Genomic DNA, 15,141 nt, shown 5'->3' with positions numbered 1-15,141 from the left:
GCTCAGTCAGTTAGGCATTGGATTCTTTATTTTGGCTCAAGTCATGATGTCAGGGTTATGGGACTGAGCATCGTTGTCAGGCTCTGTGCTCAGTGTGGAGTCTCCTCCAGATTCTCTTTCTCTTCTCCTTCTGCCCCTCCCCTGCTTGTGCATGTGCACATGCTTGCTCTCTCTCTTTCTCAAATAATGTTTATGTGTAAGGCTAAAACTAGTGATTAAGTGGACATCTGCTTTTGCCTGCCCAGTATTTCTTCTCCTTTCTTTGCGAACTGAGCCCCTTCTTCTTAAGGAAACTCATTCCATGTAGTTTAGGTGGGGTTAATTCCCTTATCTCTTTTCTTTTTATCAATCTCCCCAAGAGATTGGAAATATGATTCATGGATTCATACTTGACCAATCAGAGTACTCCCATTCCTTTGGCTGCATTGAGTGTGAGGTAGGGGTAGGCACTTGGCCCCATATAAGGCAGTTTCTCTCAAATTTCCTGCTGAAACTAGACTTTCATTTCGCCAAGGTTGCTAATACTGTACTATGGGACTTAGGCTTCTGGCAGTATCTTCCCATTAAAAGGAGAATACCAATTCAAAGAGAGCGGGGTGAAACCCCATTAATCTTGTTTTGAGACTTCTGGATCCAGCCATGCTGGGAACCTCAGATTTTTAGTTGCAAGAGGCAATATTCTCACTCCCCACCTTTTTTGTTGTTGTTGCTATGAATTTATATATTAGTTTAAGTTAAGTAGTGAGGAGTCTTCTGCATTGCAGGCAGGGATCCAGTCTTTCAGATTTTAAAGATTTTCTAGAAGAATTGGTCAACTCTAACTTTGGTTAGCATCTGTGACATTATTCTAAAAATGATTGAGTTTGTTTACTGTCTGGGACCATTTAGCTTATCCTGTAGTCATAGAAATCTGTTGACAGAGCTTTTTCTTGGGCGAGGTCAGTCTTGGAAAGACAACATGGAAAGCGATGGTAATCAAGTAGACCTCAAGGGAAAAACTGAAGAAAACCTTTTCCCTCCACAAATTCCGCCGTCTCTTAAGTCTACAGACTCAGACACCACTTGCCTTTTTTTTGCTCAAGAATATTTCTTGGGGATCAGTGGGGCAACATGTCCTCTGTCTCAAGTGTGAGGGATGGAAAGAGGAAGCATCTTAGCTTCCACAGGATGCCCCTGCTCAGTATCTTGGGAAGTATGTTGATAAGGAGATCTGGATTTACAAAACTTATATGGAAAAACAAGTAGCCCAGTAGTCTGATGAAAAATAGGGTGGTGAAAAAGACATATTGAAAAATCCTGAAAAGAGAAAGTCAAGAAACTGTTAACCAAAGGTTAGAAAACCAGGAACAAAATAAAACTTATACCTAAATGCATGTCTTGCTCCTTCTTGATATTCATATGTTTCCCACTAATTGTCGTCTTTATTACCAACAATGCCTTGTAAAGGCAGCTTCTTCCCATATGCTGGCTTGCCTGTTACTCTCTCTTTCATTACCGTATTTTATTTTCTTTTACCATTTATCACTATCTGAAATTCTCTTGTTCTTTTATCTTTTATTTTTGTTTCTGTTTTGCCAACTTGTTTTCCAAAGCATTTGCAACAGTTTGTAGCCATCAGCAGGGTGTGTGTTTCTGTGAGTCCATATTTTTTCCAACACTTGATAGCATCAGAGTTTAAAAATTTTGCCAAATGGATGTAAAGTAATAGTCTTAATTTACGTTTCCCTGATGAGCACTGATGCAGAACATCTGTTCACAGGTCTTATGTGTTTCCTCTTGCCCATTTATCAATTACGTTGTTTGGGTTAGTCTTATTGATTTGTAGAAGTTCTTTATATGTTCTTATATCAGTCCTTTTCCATTGTGTGTACTGTGAATATCTTCTCTCTATAACTTTCACTTGCTCTAAGGTGTTAAAAAGCAAAAGTTATTAATTTTAATAAAGTCTAGTTTATTAATCTTTAACTAGAATCAGTGCTTTTCGTGTCTTATTTAAAGAACCGTTCCTTACACCAAGGCTTAAAAGATGTTCCTATTTTCTACTAACAGTTTATGGTAGTTTAAAATGTGTCCACACGTTCTTTGGTGTCATGCCCTTTAAGAGACTCTTCTCCCGTAGAGTGTGGCCGGGACTTAATGACTTGGTTCTAAAGAACAGAGTATCATGGAAGTGACAGCGCATGGCTTCCTGGATTACATACTAAAGGCATTGCAGTTTGCTCCTTACTCTGAGGAGGAAGCCAGCTGTCATGCTGTGAGGATACACAAGCAGCCCTGTGGCAAGCTCCATGTAAGGAGGAGCTGAGACCTCCTGCCAGCAAGCAGCAAAATTTGCCAGATGTATGAGTAAGCTACCGTGGAAATAGATCCTCCGGCCCAGCCGTGCCTTCCACTGACTCTAACTTTGGCCAACATCTTAATTGCAACCTGATAATAGACCATGAACTAGAACCACCCAGTTCAGTGGCTCACACATTCCTAATCCACAGAAACTGTAAGATAAATGTTTGTTGTTTGAAGCCATTAAGTTTTGGGACTATTTTTTATGTGGCAGTAGGTAACTGATGCCAAATTTTAAAGTTTTTTTTCTTTGGACATTTAGTCCTTAATACATCTGTCCTCACTTTTTAAATATACTGTATCCAATACTGTGATCCAATCTCATTTTTTTCTCATCTGGGTAACTGTTTTTTCCCCTACCATGCTTACTGAACAATTTTTCCTTTCCTCTCTGACATACAATCACTGTCACATATCACATATCGAAGTTCTATACATGCAGTGTTTCTATTTCATTGGTTGATTTTCCTATTCCTGTGACAGTATCACACTGTTGTAATTACTGCAGCTACGTAGTACGTCCTGATATCTGGAAGGGCATATATTCCTCACTCCTTGCTCTTCTTTAAAATTGTCCAGGTTATTTTTGACTCTATATTCTAATATATACAGTATATTTTAGAATAATTGTGTTCAATGAATGAAAGTCTTTTGGGAAGTTTGGTTGGAACTGAACTGAGTCATTTGAAGAGAATCAATATATTTATGATAATATGGCTTTCTATCCATGATCATGATGTATTTCTCTTCTTTCATTCATGTTACTTTTAATATTCTCTAATTTCTATGAATTCCCCTATGGTGGTCCTGATTTCTTTTTTAACTGATGAATTATTTTGGCTGTGTGGTTTTACTATGATTTGCACAAACGAATCTCTACTTTTTCCTTTCCTCTATTACCCTTATCCAGCTGTGTTGGGCTGCTGCCTGCTGCTGAACAAATTCACTACCTACCTCCACCTATCAGTGAAAAACAGTCCCTGTCCCACCAGTTTCTTTAAGTTTCTCTAGAATTAATCTTGGTGACAGGAGTCAGGGTCTGTTATAGTACAGCACCTTGGCCCAAATTAGAATCAGAAACCCTTTACAAACCTCTTCCTAGTATTCTCCTAGAAGCTAAATACAGTATTCATGAGAAAGTTCTGGGATGACATTTCTGGGATGACATTCCTAGAGAAAATCTAAGAAATAAGCCAGCTTTTTTATCTCTTGAGTCAGTGCCCAATATATTGGTGCCCCATAGAATATCGGAGCAGAGCAAGAGGAAAGCCCTTTGTAATTTAATATGATGAGCTAGACTTTTAGGATGTTGTCAGGTTCTCTTCAGGATACCAACTCTCTTTTAAGGCAGACAATTCTTATCCTGGGAGCCCACATGGGCAGTTCCATGTGAGGCACTGGTGTCAAATTATTGGCGAAGGAAGCCTGGGAGTTCTAGGGAAATTCTGCTAGCTGTTCTGGGAACACTGTATTTCGGGATATCCAAATATGTAACACTTCACTTATCTGGTATGAAGGGGTATCCTGCATAAGCAAATTTTCCAGACAATTGGAGGTGACATTTAAGCACCAAGAATTTTATGTTAACCATTTTGATGGAACTCTTTCTAAATCATAATTCATACCATTTTGAATCTATGCCTTCTTAAGCAAATTACATTGAACATAATCTGACCTTTTCTTGGAAATGCAGGGGCTTCATGAATGCCAATTTTATTTTGCTATCACAGTGATTCCCTCAGGACTAATATCCATTTGGTTGTTTGAATCTTGAGTTCTTTCTTAGTTTAACGAGTATTTTTGAGCAATTATTGTGGGCTGGGTACTGTTGGGTAAGATCTCTCTTTCACAATCATTTTCTCTCTCATTTGCTATTAGGGATATATGTGCATTTACAAGTTCTCTACTATTTCTAATGTAACATGTTGACATTGTAACAATATTTGAGGGAGGCACATATCACACAATAGTGTGAAAACCCTATTCATCATCTTATGAACCACCAAAGGATCCTCCCATTCATAATCTACTGATGTTATTGGAGAACCAGATCCATCAAACTAATTCAAATTGTTACAGGGAAGAGGGAGTAAGTATCAGTTTGCCACATTTCTCTTAGGTTACTACTAGGCTGTTCGCTTCTAAAACTGGAAAGTTGAGATTAGGAATTGCTTTTGGACAAGGAGGTCATACATTAGAACTGAAAAACATAGTCATCAATGACACTAGTTTGTTGGCTTCACTCTGGGTGTGTGTATGTATATGAGGGTCTCCTTGTCTAGACTTTGTTATCTGCCAGGATGGCTAAGTGGAACCCCCAAGTTTCCAGGAAGTTTACTCAAAGATGTCTCCTTACCTTTTACAGAACCATGTTCCCTTCTTTTTGAGAGAATGATCCTGGGAGAAGAAAGGACATGAATAAATAATCAATTTCTGGAACGTATCATCACTGTCAAATAATATTCAGTGAGCCCTTAGTTAATGCTGTATTTAGATAATATCTTACAATTTTTACATGCATAAACAGATGGAATTTTTAAAGACAACCGTATATATATATATGTGCGCGTGTGTGTATGTGTGTGTGTGTAGTTTTGTATCACTTTTTTATATATTGATAGGAATAAGTGAAGGCATAAAAAGGTAAGGTATGTCATATAGCTAGTAAGTGGCAGGGCGATGCTTGGAACCTGGGTCCTCCAAATCTGCATTCAGGGCTCTTTCAACTACGCCCTTACCTCCTACTTAACCAGTAATCCTTAAAGAAGTTTATAGGCTATGAAAATCACACAAACATATTCTAAGAGAAGTTTTAAGAGCTATAAAAAATGATGAGGATATATCCTGGATTTCTGTGGCATCTCTCTTCCAAAATATTTTCTCAGTTATTTCATTTTCCTTTTAGCTTCCTTGTGAGATAAAAAACGAAGAGAAATTACAGTCACATTTTAAAATTGTGAAAATGACGCTCACAGAATTAGAATGAGAAGGAAACTTCCTGGATACTGATTTGGTTCTATAACTTGTGTGAGTTTAAGCAGCATGTCAACTGGTCAGTTGCTCAGCAGACTCTAAAGATTGCTCAAACATCATAGGTCATTGAACTATCGTGGGACTTCGGTAATCTTGATGAAGACAGCTCTGCTTTTTCTCTGTTAGGTGGTGAGAAGGAATACTTTGATGAGTCACTGGGGGATAGACGGTGGGCTATATCAGGGAGCATGCTAAGCTTGGTTCTAGAGAGGTGGGGTCCAGTTAATTTCAGGAGTTCTGTTGTTGTTTTTGTTTGTTGTATAATATGCAAGATTGGGGCCAGAATGACTTGTTCAGAATAATGGGAACCATGGTCACTGTGAATGTGGTATAATATATGTCTAAACATCTGGATGACCCCAAGGACAATGGTTGATTGTTGATATTTGCTTTTTAGGAAGAGGTGACTTTTTTTTTTTCTGACATTATGAAGACTATCTATCTCAATGATAAAATTTCTGGTGAATGTCAGTTTTGGCTCTAAAGCCAATATAAATTACAAAATTAAAGTCTAACAAAAGTTTACCTTTTTGCCCTATGTACTTGAAGCCACAAGATGCCAAGCGGGCCAAGAGGCCTGGTGCTCTACATCCAATTCTGTGTCCTTTAGACTTCTACATAATATGCTAATGACATCATGGTGTTAAATATGAATAGACACTGAAGTTGTATGATAAAGAAGTAATGACTTCTCATGTTTTAACTCATGGGCCAACTCTGATTAGATGGTGATAGATGCCCTGCTGCTCTGTGTAGTGAGAGATTTGGGACCATGTTACGATCACCAGGAAAGAATATTGTGATTCTGGGAGATGGGAGGAGTGGTATATGTGTCCTGTATTGGCCTCCCCGCTATACAGCATACCCTCAGTTAATGTTCCTTCTTGCTTCTATCCTGAACTCTGTGAGGTCTTAGGCTAGTTTCTTTGAGAACACATCATTTGCATGGTGCTAAGAGAGGAAAGACCATTGTTCCATAGCATCTTCTTTGTGTGTTTAGTGTTGGAATGCTTTAGAATTATGTCTGGTATTATTCTTGGAAAACGCACGTGGAAAGATTGGTATGTGTTTGGTGGCTGATAATGTTTTGGAAACTCCCTTGAAGACAATGACACTGAGAGAAGCTAAAGGTGGAGTGAAATCCTTACCTTATTATTTTGGCTGTTAGACTCTTTTCTTGCAGAATTCATGCTCAAGACTTTTGATCTAGGGGAAGAAGAACCAAGATAGGGATTGAATAAAGTACATTCAGATATTTGTACTACATCGTGGTTATTTAAAAAACAGTTTTATATTCTAAGGCTATGCTGTGCACATTGTAGCCAGTGACTATATGTAACTCTTTACATTTAATGACAATAAAAAAATCAGTTCCTCAGTCACAATAGTCATCTTTCAAGTACTCAATAGGTGGCTAGTGGCTACATATTGGATAGCACAGAAAGTTCCATTGGGAAGCCCCATTCTAAAATCTTTGCTTAGCAATGAAGCCAGACTTAATGTTCAGGAAGGATCTCAGGAGACTTGAAGGTGTCCTTTAGAGGCAAAGACCTTCAAGTCCTGGTGTCCTGGCCTCCAGACCACAGTGTGGAACTGAGTCTACTTAGAGGCTCTATGCAGTTTAGGTCTTTTTTTCTTGATTCCAGGATTCCAAAATATTTGAAAAGTGGAAATACTTCCCAACTGATTTAAGATTTAACTTCTAAAGAGGGTCAAGAAATGAAAGTGAGGTTTTTGGCTTTAGTTTCTCACTATTTAGACTCCTTGGACAAATTCAAGGATTAATTTTTTGGGGGGCTTTTCTCTATTATTTCTAATTTTTAATGTTCATAGTTTCATACAGTATTCAGTTTGGTTTCATAATATGATGGCCCTAGTTTGTATCTAGACATTAGTTTCATGTCTGTTCCATATGGTTGAGTTTCTATATATTTTGGGGAAGTGGGGATGATACCAATTTTAAGAAAGTTTTGGAAAATTTAAAGAATGACCTTTTTATCAAGGTGCCAGACCACTAACCCTTTTTAAAGCACATGTTCCTGCCCTTAATATAAACCCAAATAATTGGTAATGTGATAAAATTATGAAGGAAGGTGTGTTTCTGCAGTCTTTTAAGAAAGATGGGAGGACCAGCATTTTAAAATGGGTGTGGTTTAGTGGGGGTCAACGAGCTCGCTAACAAAAGGGAAGGTTATATGGTGTTGGGCCTCGTTCAATTCCAAATGGGAATTGGTCAGAGAAAAGTTTGCTCTGACCCAGGCTGAGATGGAGTTAGCACTAAAACCAGGATGTTCCTTTGTTTGCCCAAGCTCACACTTCTCTCTCAAGGAACCGAGTCTCTAGTTCTTCTTCTATTTTCCTCAAAGTTTCCTGGTACTTCTTCAAAGAGAAATAAAAAAAACAATCGTTACTAGCCAGAAGCTTTATGCTCTTTCTAATCATAATAAGCATGTATTATTACTACATTGTCATATGAATGGTTGGTATTCCCACTGCCATTTTGTCTCCTTTCCCAGTCCCCCAGCCTTCCACTACTCGAGATCTCTCACTGCACTTCACCACTGGGCAGGTGCCTGTGGTTATTGGGATTATAAATAGGAAAAGTGCTCATTATTAATTTAAGAGCACAGAGCTTGGGAGACTAGGGCCCTAACAGGATGATTCTGGTGGTAGTGTCGTCCTCCCTGAAGGCCTTTGTAATGCCACCTTGAAGAATTAAAATTGTTGCAGTGTTCTTTGAAAAGTCTGGTTTCATTTCATCCTGTACGTCAACAAACCCACTGCTATCCCTTTGCTGAGAAACTGTACCTTTATGCAGAGGGCCTGATCCTCACAGAGCTGGGCCACAAATGCATAGTCTTCCATCACCTGGGAAGCCAAGATTCAGTCTTAAATTTTGGTCAGTAAATTGCTATAAGAACAGTAGTATATTTGCTTCCCCTTAGGTCCCAGGCCCTAAATGTGCTTTTCAAATTGTTCTAAGTATATATTTCCTGTACGTATGAATTCGTATCTTTTTTTAAGGATAAACAAGCTATATTTTATAGTCCAAATGAGAATTATTTGGGTACAGTTGGGAGAAAAATAGATACTAGTTAATTGAAGATCTAGATTATGGAAGGTATCCTGTAAAAAATGTTAAAGAGAAGGTGATCTGGGGGACTGTATTCACACAATCTAATACATTCCCTCAAATCGTGTGACCAGGGATCAGGATTCCCTTCCTTTGGGAGAAGTAACATTGAAGTTATTGTCGTTACCTTGACTAGCTCTTTCTCTTGGTCTGCACAGGAAGCTTCCAGCTGTTGTAACTTAGCCTATAGAAAGGGAAGGAGACTGATAACTCATCCAGGCAAAAGCAGGATTCCATTCTGAAATGGGATCTTAAAGGTTATCTTACAGGTGGTTCAAGTGCCTCACAGCCAATATCAGATGTCTTTTTAATGGAGGGGAGTCGAACTTGAGGTGAGATGACTCTTGAGTTGAATTTAAATGATAAATATTAGCCAAATGGATATCTGGAAGAAATATTTCCCATGCAGAGTTACAGCAAGGACCAAGACTGTGAAATAGCACAAATTTGGTGTGTATGAAGAAGTTCTATGGCAGGAACATAGGGGAGATTGGTAAGCATGAGATGAGGTAGGGAAAGATAGCCACATATGAGATTATGTAAGACCTCATAGCTTCTACAGAGTTTGATTCTTTATTCTAATTGCAGTGAGAAGCCAGGTGAGAGCTTGAAGTTGTAAAGATCTTGGGATATATCCTATAGGCAGAGGGGACATATTGCAGTCTTTTCTCCCTTTCCTTTTCAGTTCTATTGTTCCCACTCTCATCTAGCTACCATTATTTCACGTTTGGAGTCTTCTAACAATTCCTTTCCCCTCCAGCCAGTTATATCCAGGGCCCAACAGCCAAATGCGCTAAGGGTTGTATTTATTTTAATTTAATTTAATTTTATTTTATTTTAAACAGAACATTTTTATTTTTTCAAATTTTTATTTAAATTATGGTTAGTTAACATACAGTGCAATATTGGTTTCAGGAGTAGAATTTAGTGATTCATCACTTACATACAATACCCAGTGCTCATCATAACGAGTGTCCTCCTTAATGCCCATCCCCCATTTGGCCCATCCCCCACCTACTTCCCGTCATCAGCTCTCAGTTTGTTCTCTGTTGTTAAGAGTCTCTTATGGTTTGTTTCCCTCTCTTTTTTTCCCCCCTTCCATATGTTCCTTTGTTTTGTTTCTTAAATTCCACATATGAGTGAAATCATATGGTATTGTTTTACTCTGACTTATTTCACTTACTAAGGGCTATATTTTAAAGATTTATTTATTAATTTTAGAGAGAGAGGGAGAGTGAGTGAGCATAGGGGGAGGGGCAGAGAGAGAGAGAATTGTCAAGCAGATTACACACTCAGTGTGGAGTCTGACATGGGGCTTGATGCCAGGACCCTGAGATCATGACCTGAGCTGAAACCAAGGGTCACATGCTTACCTGACTGAGCCACCCATGCACCCCTAAGGGCTGTATTTTAAAGACAGTGGCCTGAGTCACAAGTAGTTGAGGCAGGCGTCCTATTAAATTACTGAACTTGACCAGCATGCAGGAGGAACGGAAGCAACAGAGATGATGTATATTTCATAGAATTAGAGATAGCATCTGAGAATTCTACAAAATAGGTGGGCAGAAGGGAGTAATTCAAAGGGTTGATAATACTCTGGAACTCTTTAGGGCTGGGCTGAGTGCTGCCAGGAAAATAATGGTCAATGTTGTGCTGAGAACTCTCTATCTAGAGTTGTCGGAATCAGCTCACCTGACATGGCCAGCATAACCAGACTTAAAAGTGTCACCACTAGATTCTGGCAGGCTTACTGTTAAGCAAAACTTATTTTGGGCAGAAGAAGGAAGAAAATCAATCTCCTGATTGCTGCAGTTTTATGGCAAGGCTAGTCAAGGAGCTTCATACTCCTTTATACGCTTAGTTGCAGTTTATTCCCGAGATACACACAGGTTCCAGATTTCTTTCTTCCCAAATAAGTGTCCTGGATGGGCATTCCCAATGAAGCTTAGTTGGTGGCTTTGGAATTCCTCTTTTTTTGTGGCTATCAGCACTAATCTGGCCAACAGAGCATAGGGCAGTAATGCTCTCTTCTTTCATTTTCTATTTCTATTTTCATTGTGTCCATATCTTCAGAGGCTTCATGCACACAGTGTGGGCTTAAGTATGGGCTCAAATGTGGATTTAAGAAGCGAGAGAGATTGAGAAATAGGGACAATGTGTTTAAAAGCCCATTGTATATTATACTGTTAGGTAGTGAAACATAATTTTTATAGAGATTGAAAAATTCTCTTTATTTGTTCTTAAATGAAATATGTAAAAATAACTATCAATGTAAGAAAAAAAGAAGCAAGGGGGCACTTGGCTGGCTCAGTCAAAAGAGCATGCAACTCGATGTCAGAGACATGAGTTTGAGTCCCTCGTTGGATATAAAGATTACTAAATAGTAGTAGTAGTATTAGTAGTAGTAGTAGTAATAATAATAATAATAATAGTAATAATAGTAACTTTAAAGAAGCAAAAGAGAAATTAGGGAAGGCAAGGACAAAGAGATAATCCTACAAAAATGATCAAGTAAGAATTTTATCTGCTCTCTGATGGGTTGTGGTTGTGCTCAGATTCTTAGCTCTGGAAAACAATTAGGGAAATGCTAAACACTGTATGATACACTTAGCACAGGTCACTATATACTTGAATGACCAATTAAATGAATCCTTTTCTGGATTGGAGTCAATGACAGGGTGTGGGTGTGTAAATTACCTAGCACACAGTAGATTTACAAATCCAAACTCTGCCTCTATGAATTCATAAATGTGCTTCAGCCAGACTTTTAAATAATCACCTTAAAATTCTAACTTTTTAATGTTTTAGAACTCCAAGAAAAGAATATTTTATATACACAATTTCATTCAATTTTCAAAGTGAGGTGCGAGGGACTGATCGAATTCCCAACTTCATATATCACACTAAGTACCTCTGGGGTTAGGATTTAAATGAGGAACTTCAACTGCCTCTAATGTTAATGTGCATTTGTGCATTTGTGTTCTGCTCTTTTTGATGGAGAGAGAGCAAAATATATGGCTTTAGAGTGAAATTCCTTACTAAGGGCAGAGAAGAATTCAGCACTTAGCAGCCGAGGCTTAAGCTTGGCATGGCTGAAACTACAAAGAATTTGTCCCAACTTTGACAATTGTTTCCACTTGAAGGCTTGTTTTCTGGTCGTGCAGCCCAAACCCATTCGAGATTGCTTTTTTGTTTACCTTTGACTCTTCTGGGGATCCCTTTGGAATGTCTTGTTCACACTTGGTTGCCTTATGTGATTTCCTTGTAAGCTATGGGTTCAAACAGAAAAATACATTTCAAATAAAAAATATATCAAATTAAAAAATATGGAAGACAAAGATATTCTCTGGTGTGTGGGGCAATAATTTGGCCTTGATTAAATCTGCCAGGAGATGGTCCCTTGGTGGATACTTGGTGTATTTGGGAACATCTTTATTCTACCTCCATCTTCTCATTAGTTTTGACCACCAAAACTAGAGTTTGCTGAAAGCAGGAGCACTTCCCTGAACCCCCTAATCCATGCTGGATTACTCAGGGCTGCAGGCATGGGTCAGAAAGTAGGGTAATCATAAAGAAGCCCACTGTATTTTGACCAGGAGTTGAGGTAGAGGGAATGAATACCTGGACAAAGAAGAGGGAACTTTTTGGCCTTAAGTATTTTTGAAAGTCTCTAGTGAAAGTAAAATTAACTTCTCACCACAAGGGTCCCAGTCGATCCCTTCAACAGAGTGTCTGTTGGAACCCATGGGATCACTGAATACCTGGTATACCCTATGCGCTCCTTTCACCTGACACTTGCAGGGAAAATCCATGGCACTTAGGTTATGAGGTTCAGCCTCGGGAGAGTGGAGCAGGAGTAGTACCCACCCCCAGCACAGGCCTCTCTGACATGTGGGATCCTCTGTGATCATTTTCCCTCCCTTGCCCCTTCGATGATGGGGGCTGCTTGGGGACACCCAGGAACACAAGAGCCCCACCCCACCTTTCTTTGAAGTTCTGCTATACTGTGGACCAGAGTCTCATTCTTCCTATCCTGTTGAGAGAAAGAAGCAGAGTGTAAGTGTGCGTCTGCACACCGTCATCTGTTTTTGTTCAGTTGATTGTGCTCCATTTCAACCCATCCATATTTTTCTGCAGTAACTGTACCATCTGGAGCATAATGTTGGGTAAAGGACCTGTGGTTTGATCTCACTATGGACACACCTACTTAGCAGGGATCGAGGTGTCCACATGCAGAGCTTCCTAATATTAAATATTAGTAGAGAAACCCTACCCTCCACACATCCCCTTCCCATGCAAGAACACATTCTGCCCTGACTTTGGAGTTGACTATTCTTTGTATGTAAAAAGGGGAGACTATTTTATCTGACAGTGATGAGGAATAAAACCTATCAAATGGTTCTTCCCTGCTTTTTGCTTACAAGTCTGGCTGTTTCTTCTTCCAGCTCCTGCAAGGCTTTTTCCCTCTCCATTGTGGTGCAGTTCTCCTTCTCCCACTCCTCGTCTTCAGCCAAGTCTCTGGTCTGAGTGATCTCACTTTCCAGCCTGGATAACATACGTATACACTATAAGGAACGACAGCCTTTGAACTGATAAAACACCTGTCAGTTTTAAGGGTACTTCGATGATAATAAATACAAATCTCAAGTTGGATATCCTTTCTTTCCTGGATTCTTAGGATCAGAATCACTTTAGAGGTAAGACAAGCAAGAGTCCCATGATTCCCATGTAAACACCCCATTGTTCTTTCAGCTCAGGTAAGTACCGCTCATTCTTTTAGGATTCTTTTTGAAACTTGCTATATTTCTGGGTTTGAGCCACAGGCAAACACCAAAGAATTAAGAAGAAACTTTTTTATTATATAAGATACAGGTACCCAGAGTAAGGTAGAAAATTCAATTTTGTGTCTCTTCCTCCACCCAGTTCTTTGGTTTAGAAATGTCCCTCATGAAGCCCAACACTCACCTCTGAATCTCATTTTCTTTCTTGTGGATTTTGAGAAGAAGTTCCTGATTTGCTTCATCTATTCTCTGCATATCCCTTTCAAGGTCCATGTTCAAACTGTTAATGTTCCTCTTTGACTGGACCAATCTTAAGATTTCCACTTTCTCTGACCTATAGACTCAGCCCCCCAAATGAACAAGGGCCAGTTATCTTAAGATCAATAACCTCTGGACTAAGGAGGGTATCTAGAAGACATGTAACTCATTAGCCTGGCTATTTCTGGGAGCATACTTTTCCTTTTTCGTTTTTAGGAAATTGCATTTCTTAATTATGCTCTACAATTTGTTTAAATAATTATTATCTCAGCAAAGGAGGTTTTACCCAGCCTTTCTCAGCCAAAGTGCTCAGCATAATAGTGCACCTCCACTTTGGTTCCAGGAGAAGTTTTGCTTCCTTAAATAGTCTTTTGCATTGGAGAGAATGGTTTCTCAAATTGTTCACAAAATCTGCTCGTGTGATACACTTTTATGAAGTACTTTTATTCAGGTAGCTGGTACCTAATTTATGGTTGGACCCTGCTTTATGTAGAGTCACAAGAAGTTTCTACTACCAGTTAGGGTTTCAGTCTTTTCCCACATCCCCCATCTGAAAACTTGTCCACTGCCTGCGAGAAAGTTTGAGAATCTGTGGGAGTCACTCCGTTGAGCACACACAGAAGTAATCCAGGCATTCACTTTCAAGAATGCAGGCATCTTTTTTGAAGTAAATTTGGATGAAATAATGGTATTTTAATGCTAATGTAGTCTAGAAAGTTATCTGGCACATGGGAACCTTTCAGTAGATTTTTCATTTTCTTGTGTGCCACTTAATTAATTGGCTTCTCTCTACAGTGATTAGCTGAAAATAAGACAGTGAGACAGAGGGACTTTTGAGTAGGCATGAGGGAAGATTTTGGAAAAGAAAAGTCCTACCTTAGAAGGGCTGGCTTGGATGGGGGATTTGCAATGGCTATCACTTCAGGAGGGCATGGGGCGCTGGGGCGGAGTGCAGTGAAGGATGGATGGATAGGAACTGAAGGAAAGAGGGAGACTAGAAGATGAAGAAGGGAATCAATAGCAGACATGCTTCGTACCTTGGTCCTTGGATGTGGCTTTGCATAATCATGATTACTTACTCATAATCTAGCTGATTTTTCTTGTGTTCTTCCATTGTAGATTCCCTAAAATACCAGCAGAGATGTGTCTAATGAATTGGGGGAAATAGGTCCATTTATAAAACACAGTAACTAGCTGAGAGTCCCAAAGATAGGAATAAAATTAACTGGTTTCCTCCCTCCCACGTCTACATTTTGGACATAACAAAATTTAGCCTTCTGATTCTTCTGCCCGTGATATGATTATGCCTCAGTAAAGATACAGTGAAGATAGAGGGATAATGCTGGAAAATTCAGTATATATCCTGCTAGCAGATATTCCGAGATGATTCACCAACACAAAATCCTTTGGTAATGTATATGTGGCAATAAGAATCAACAGAGGTTATCAGTTGTTCTTAAATCTCTCTCTCTCTTTTTTTTTTCCTCTATGCCCAGCTGCTTCTCTTAAGACCCCATGGGCATGGATACATGTGCATAACTGCCCTGAAAAATAATCTCTCTGCTTTCTTTCCTGGCTTTTGCAAGGATCTCCAGA

General features: G+C 39.1%; 1 protein-coding gene and 1 non-coding gene across 2 annotated transcripts; both read right to left on the bottom strand.

Annotated features, from left to right (window-relative positions):
- Positions 1-1,097: 1,097 nt before the first annotated feature.
- Positions 1,098-14,659, bottom strand: TMCO5A (transmembrane and coiled-coil domains 5A). Its single transcript, XM_008702339.1, has 11 exons — positions 14,625-14,659; positions 13,472-13,621; positions 12,928-13,051; positions 12,489-12,539; positions 11,704-11,775; positions 8,634-8,690; positions 8,182-8,241; positions 7,688-7,752; positions 6,522-6,579; positions 4,697-4,737; positions 1,098-1,296 (listed from the first exon to the last, which is right to left on the bottom strand). The coding sequence occupies exons 1-11, from the start codon at positions 14,657-14,659 to the stop codon at positions 1,098-1,100; spliced, it is 912 nt and encodes a 303-aa protein (XP_008700561.1).
- Positions 4,250-4,351, bottom strand: LOC121100256. The gene has a single exon (XR_005832010.1). It is a non-coding gene; the product is annotated as a small nucleolar RNA U13 (small nucleolar RNA).
- Positions 14,660-15,141: the final 482 nt, after the last annotated feature.

The sequence above is a fragment of the Ursus maritimus genome, unplaced genomic scaffold (assembly GCF_017311325.1).
Source record: "Ursus maritimus isolate PB19 unplaced genomic scaffold, ASM1731132v1 scaffold_35, whole genome shotgun sequence".
Classification (NCBI taxonomy): Eukaryota; Metazoa; Chordata; class Mammalia; order Carnivora; family Ursidae; genus Ursus; species Ursus maritimus.
The sequence above is the reverse complement of the archived record's forward strand: the minus strand, read 5'-3'. Positions and strand labels throughout refer to the sequence as shown.

What these genes read in the sequence shown, in the direction of transcription:
- TMCO5A (XM_008702339.1), bottom strand. Translation starts at nt 14,659, where the DNA reads ATGGAAGAACACAAGAAAAATCAGCTAGATTATGA. An exon ending in AAAAATCAGCTAGATTATGA is followed by an intron (nt 13,622 to 14,624) that starts GTAAGTAATCAT and finishes CTGAGTCTATAG; the next exon opens with GTCAGAGAAAGTGGAAATCT. An exon ending in AAGAAGAAACAGCCAGACTT is followed by an intron (nt 12,540 to 12,927) that starts GTAAGCAAAAAG and finishes TTCTCTCAACAG; the next exon opens with GATAGGAAGAATGAGACTCT.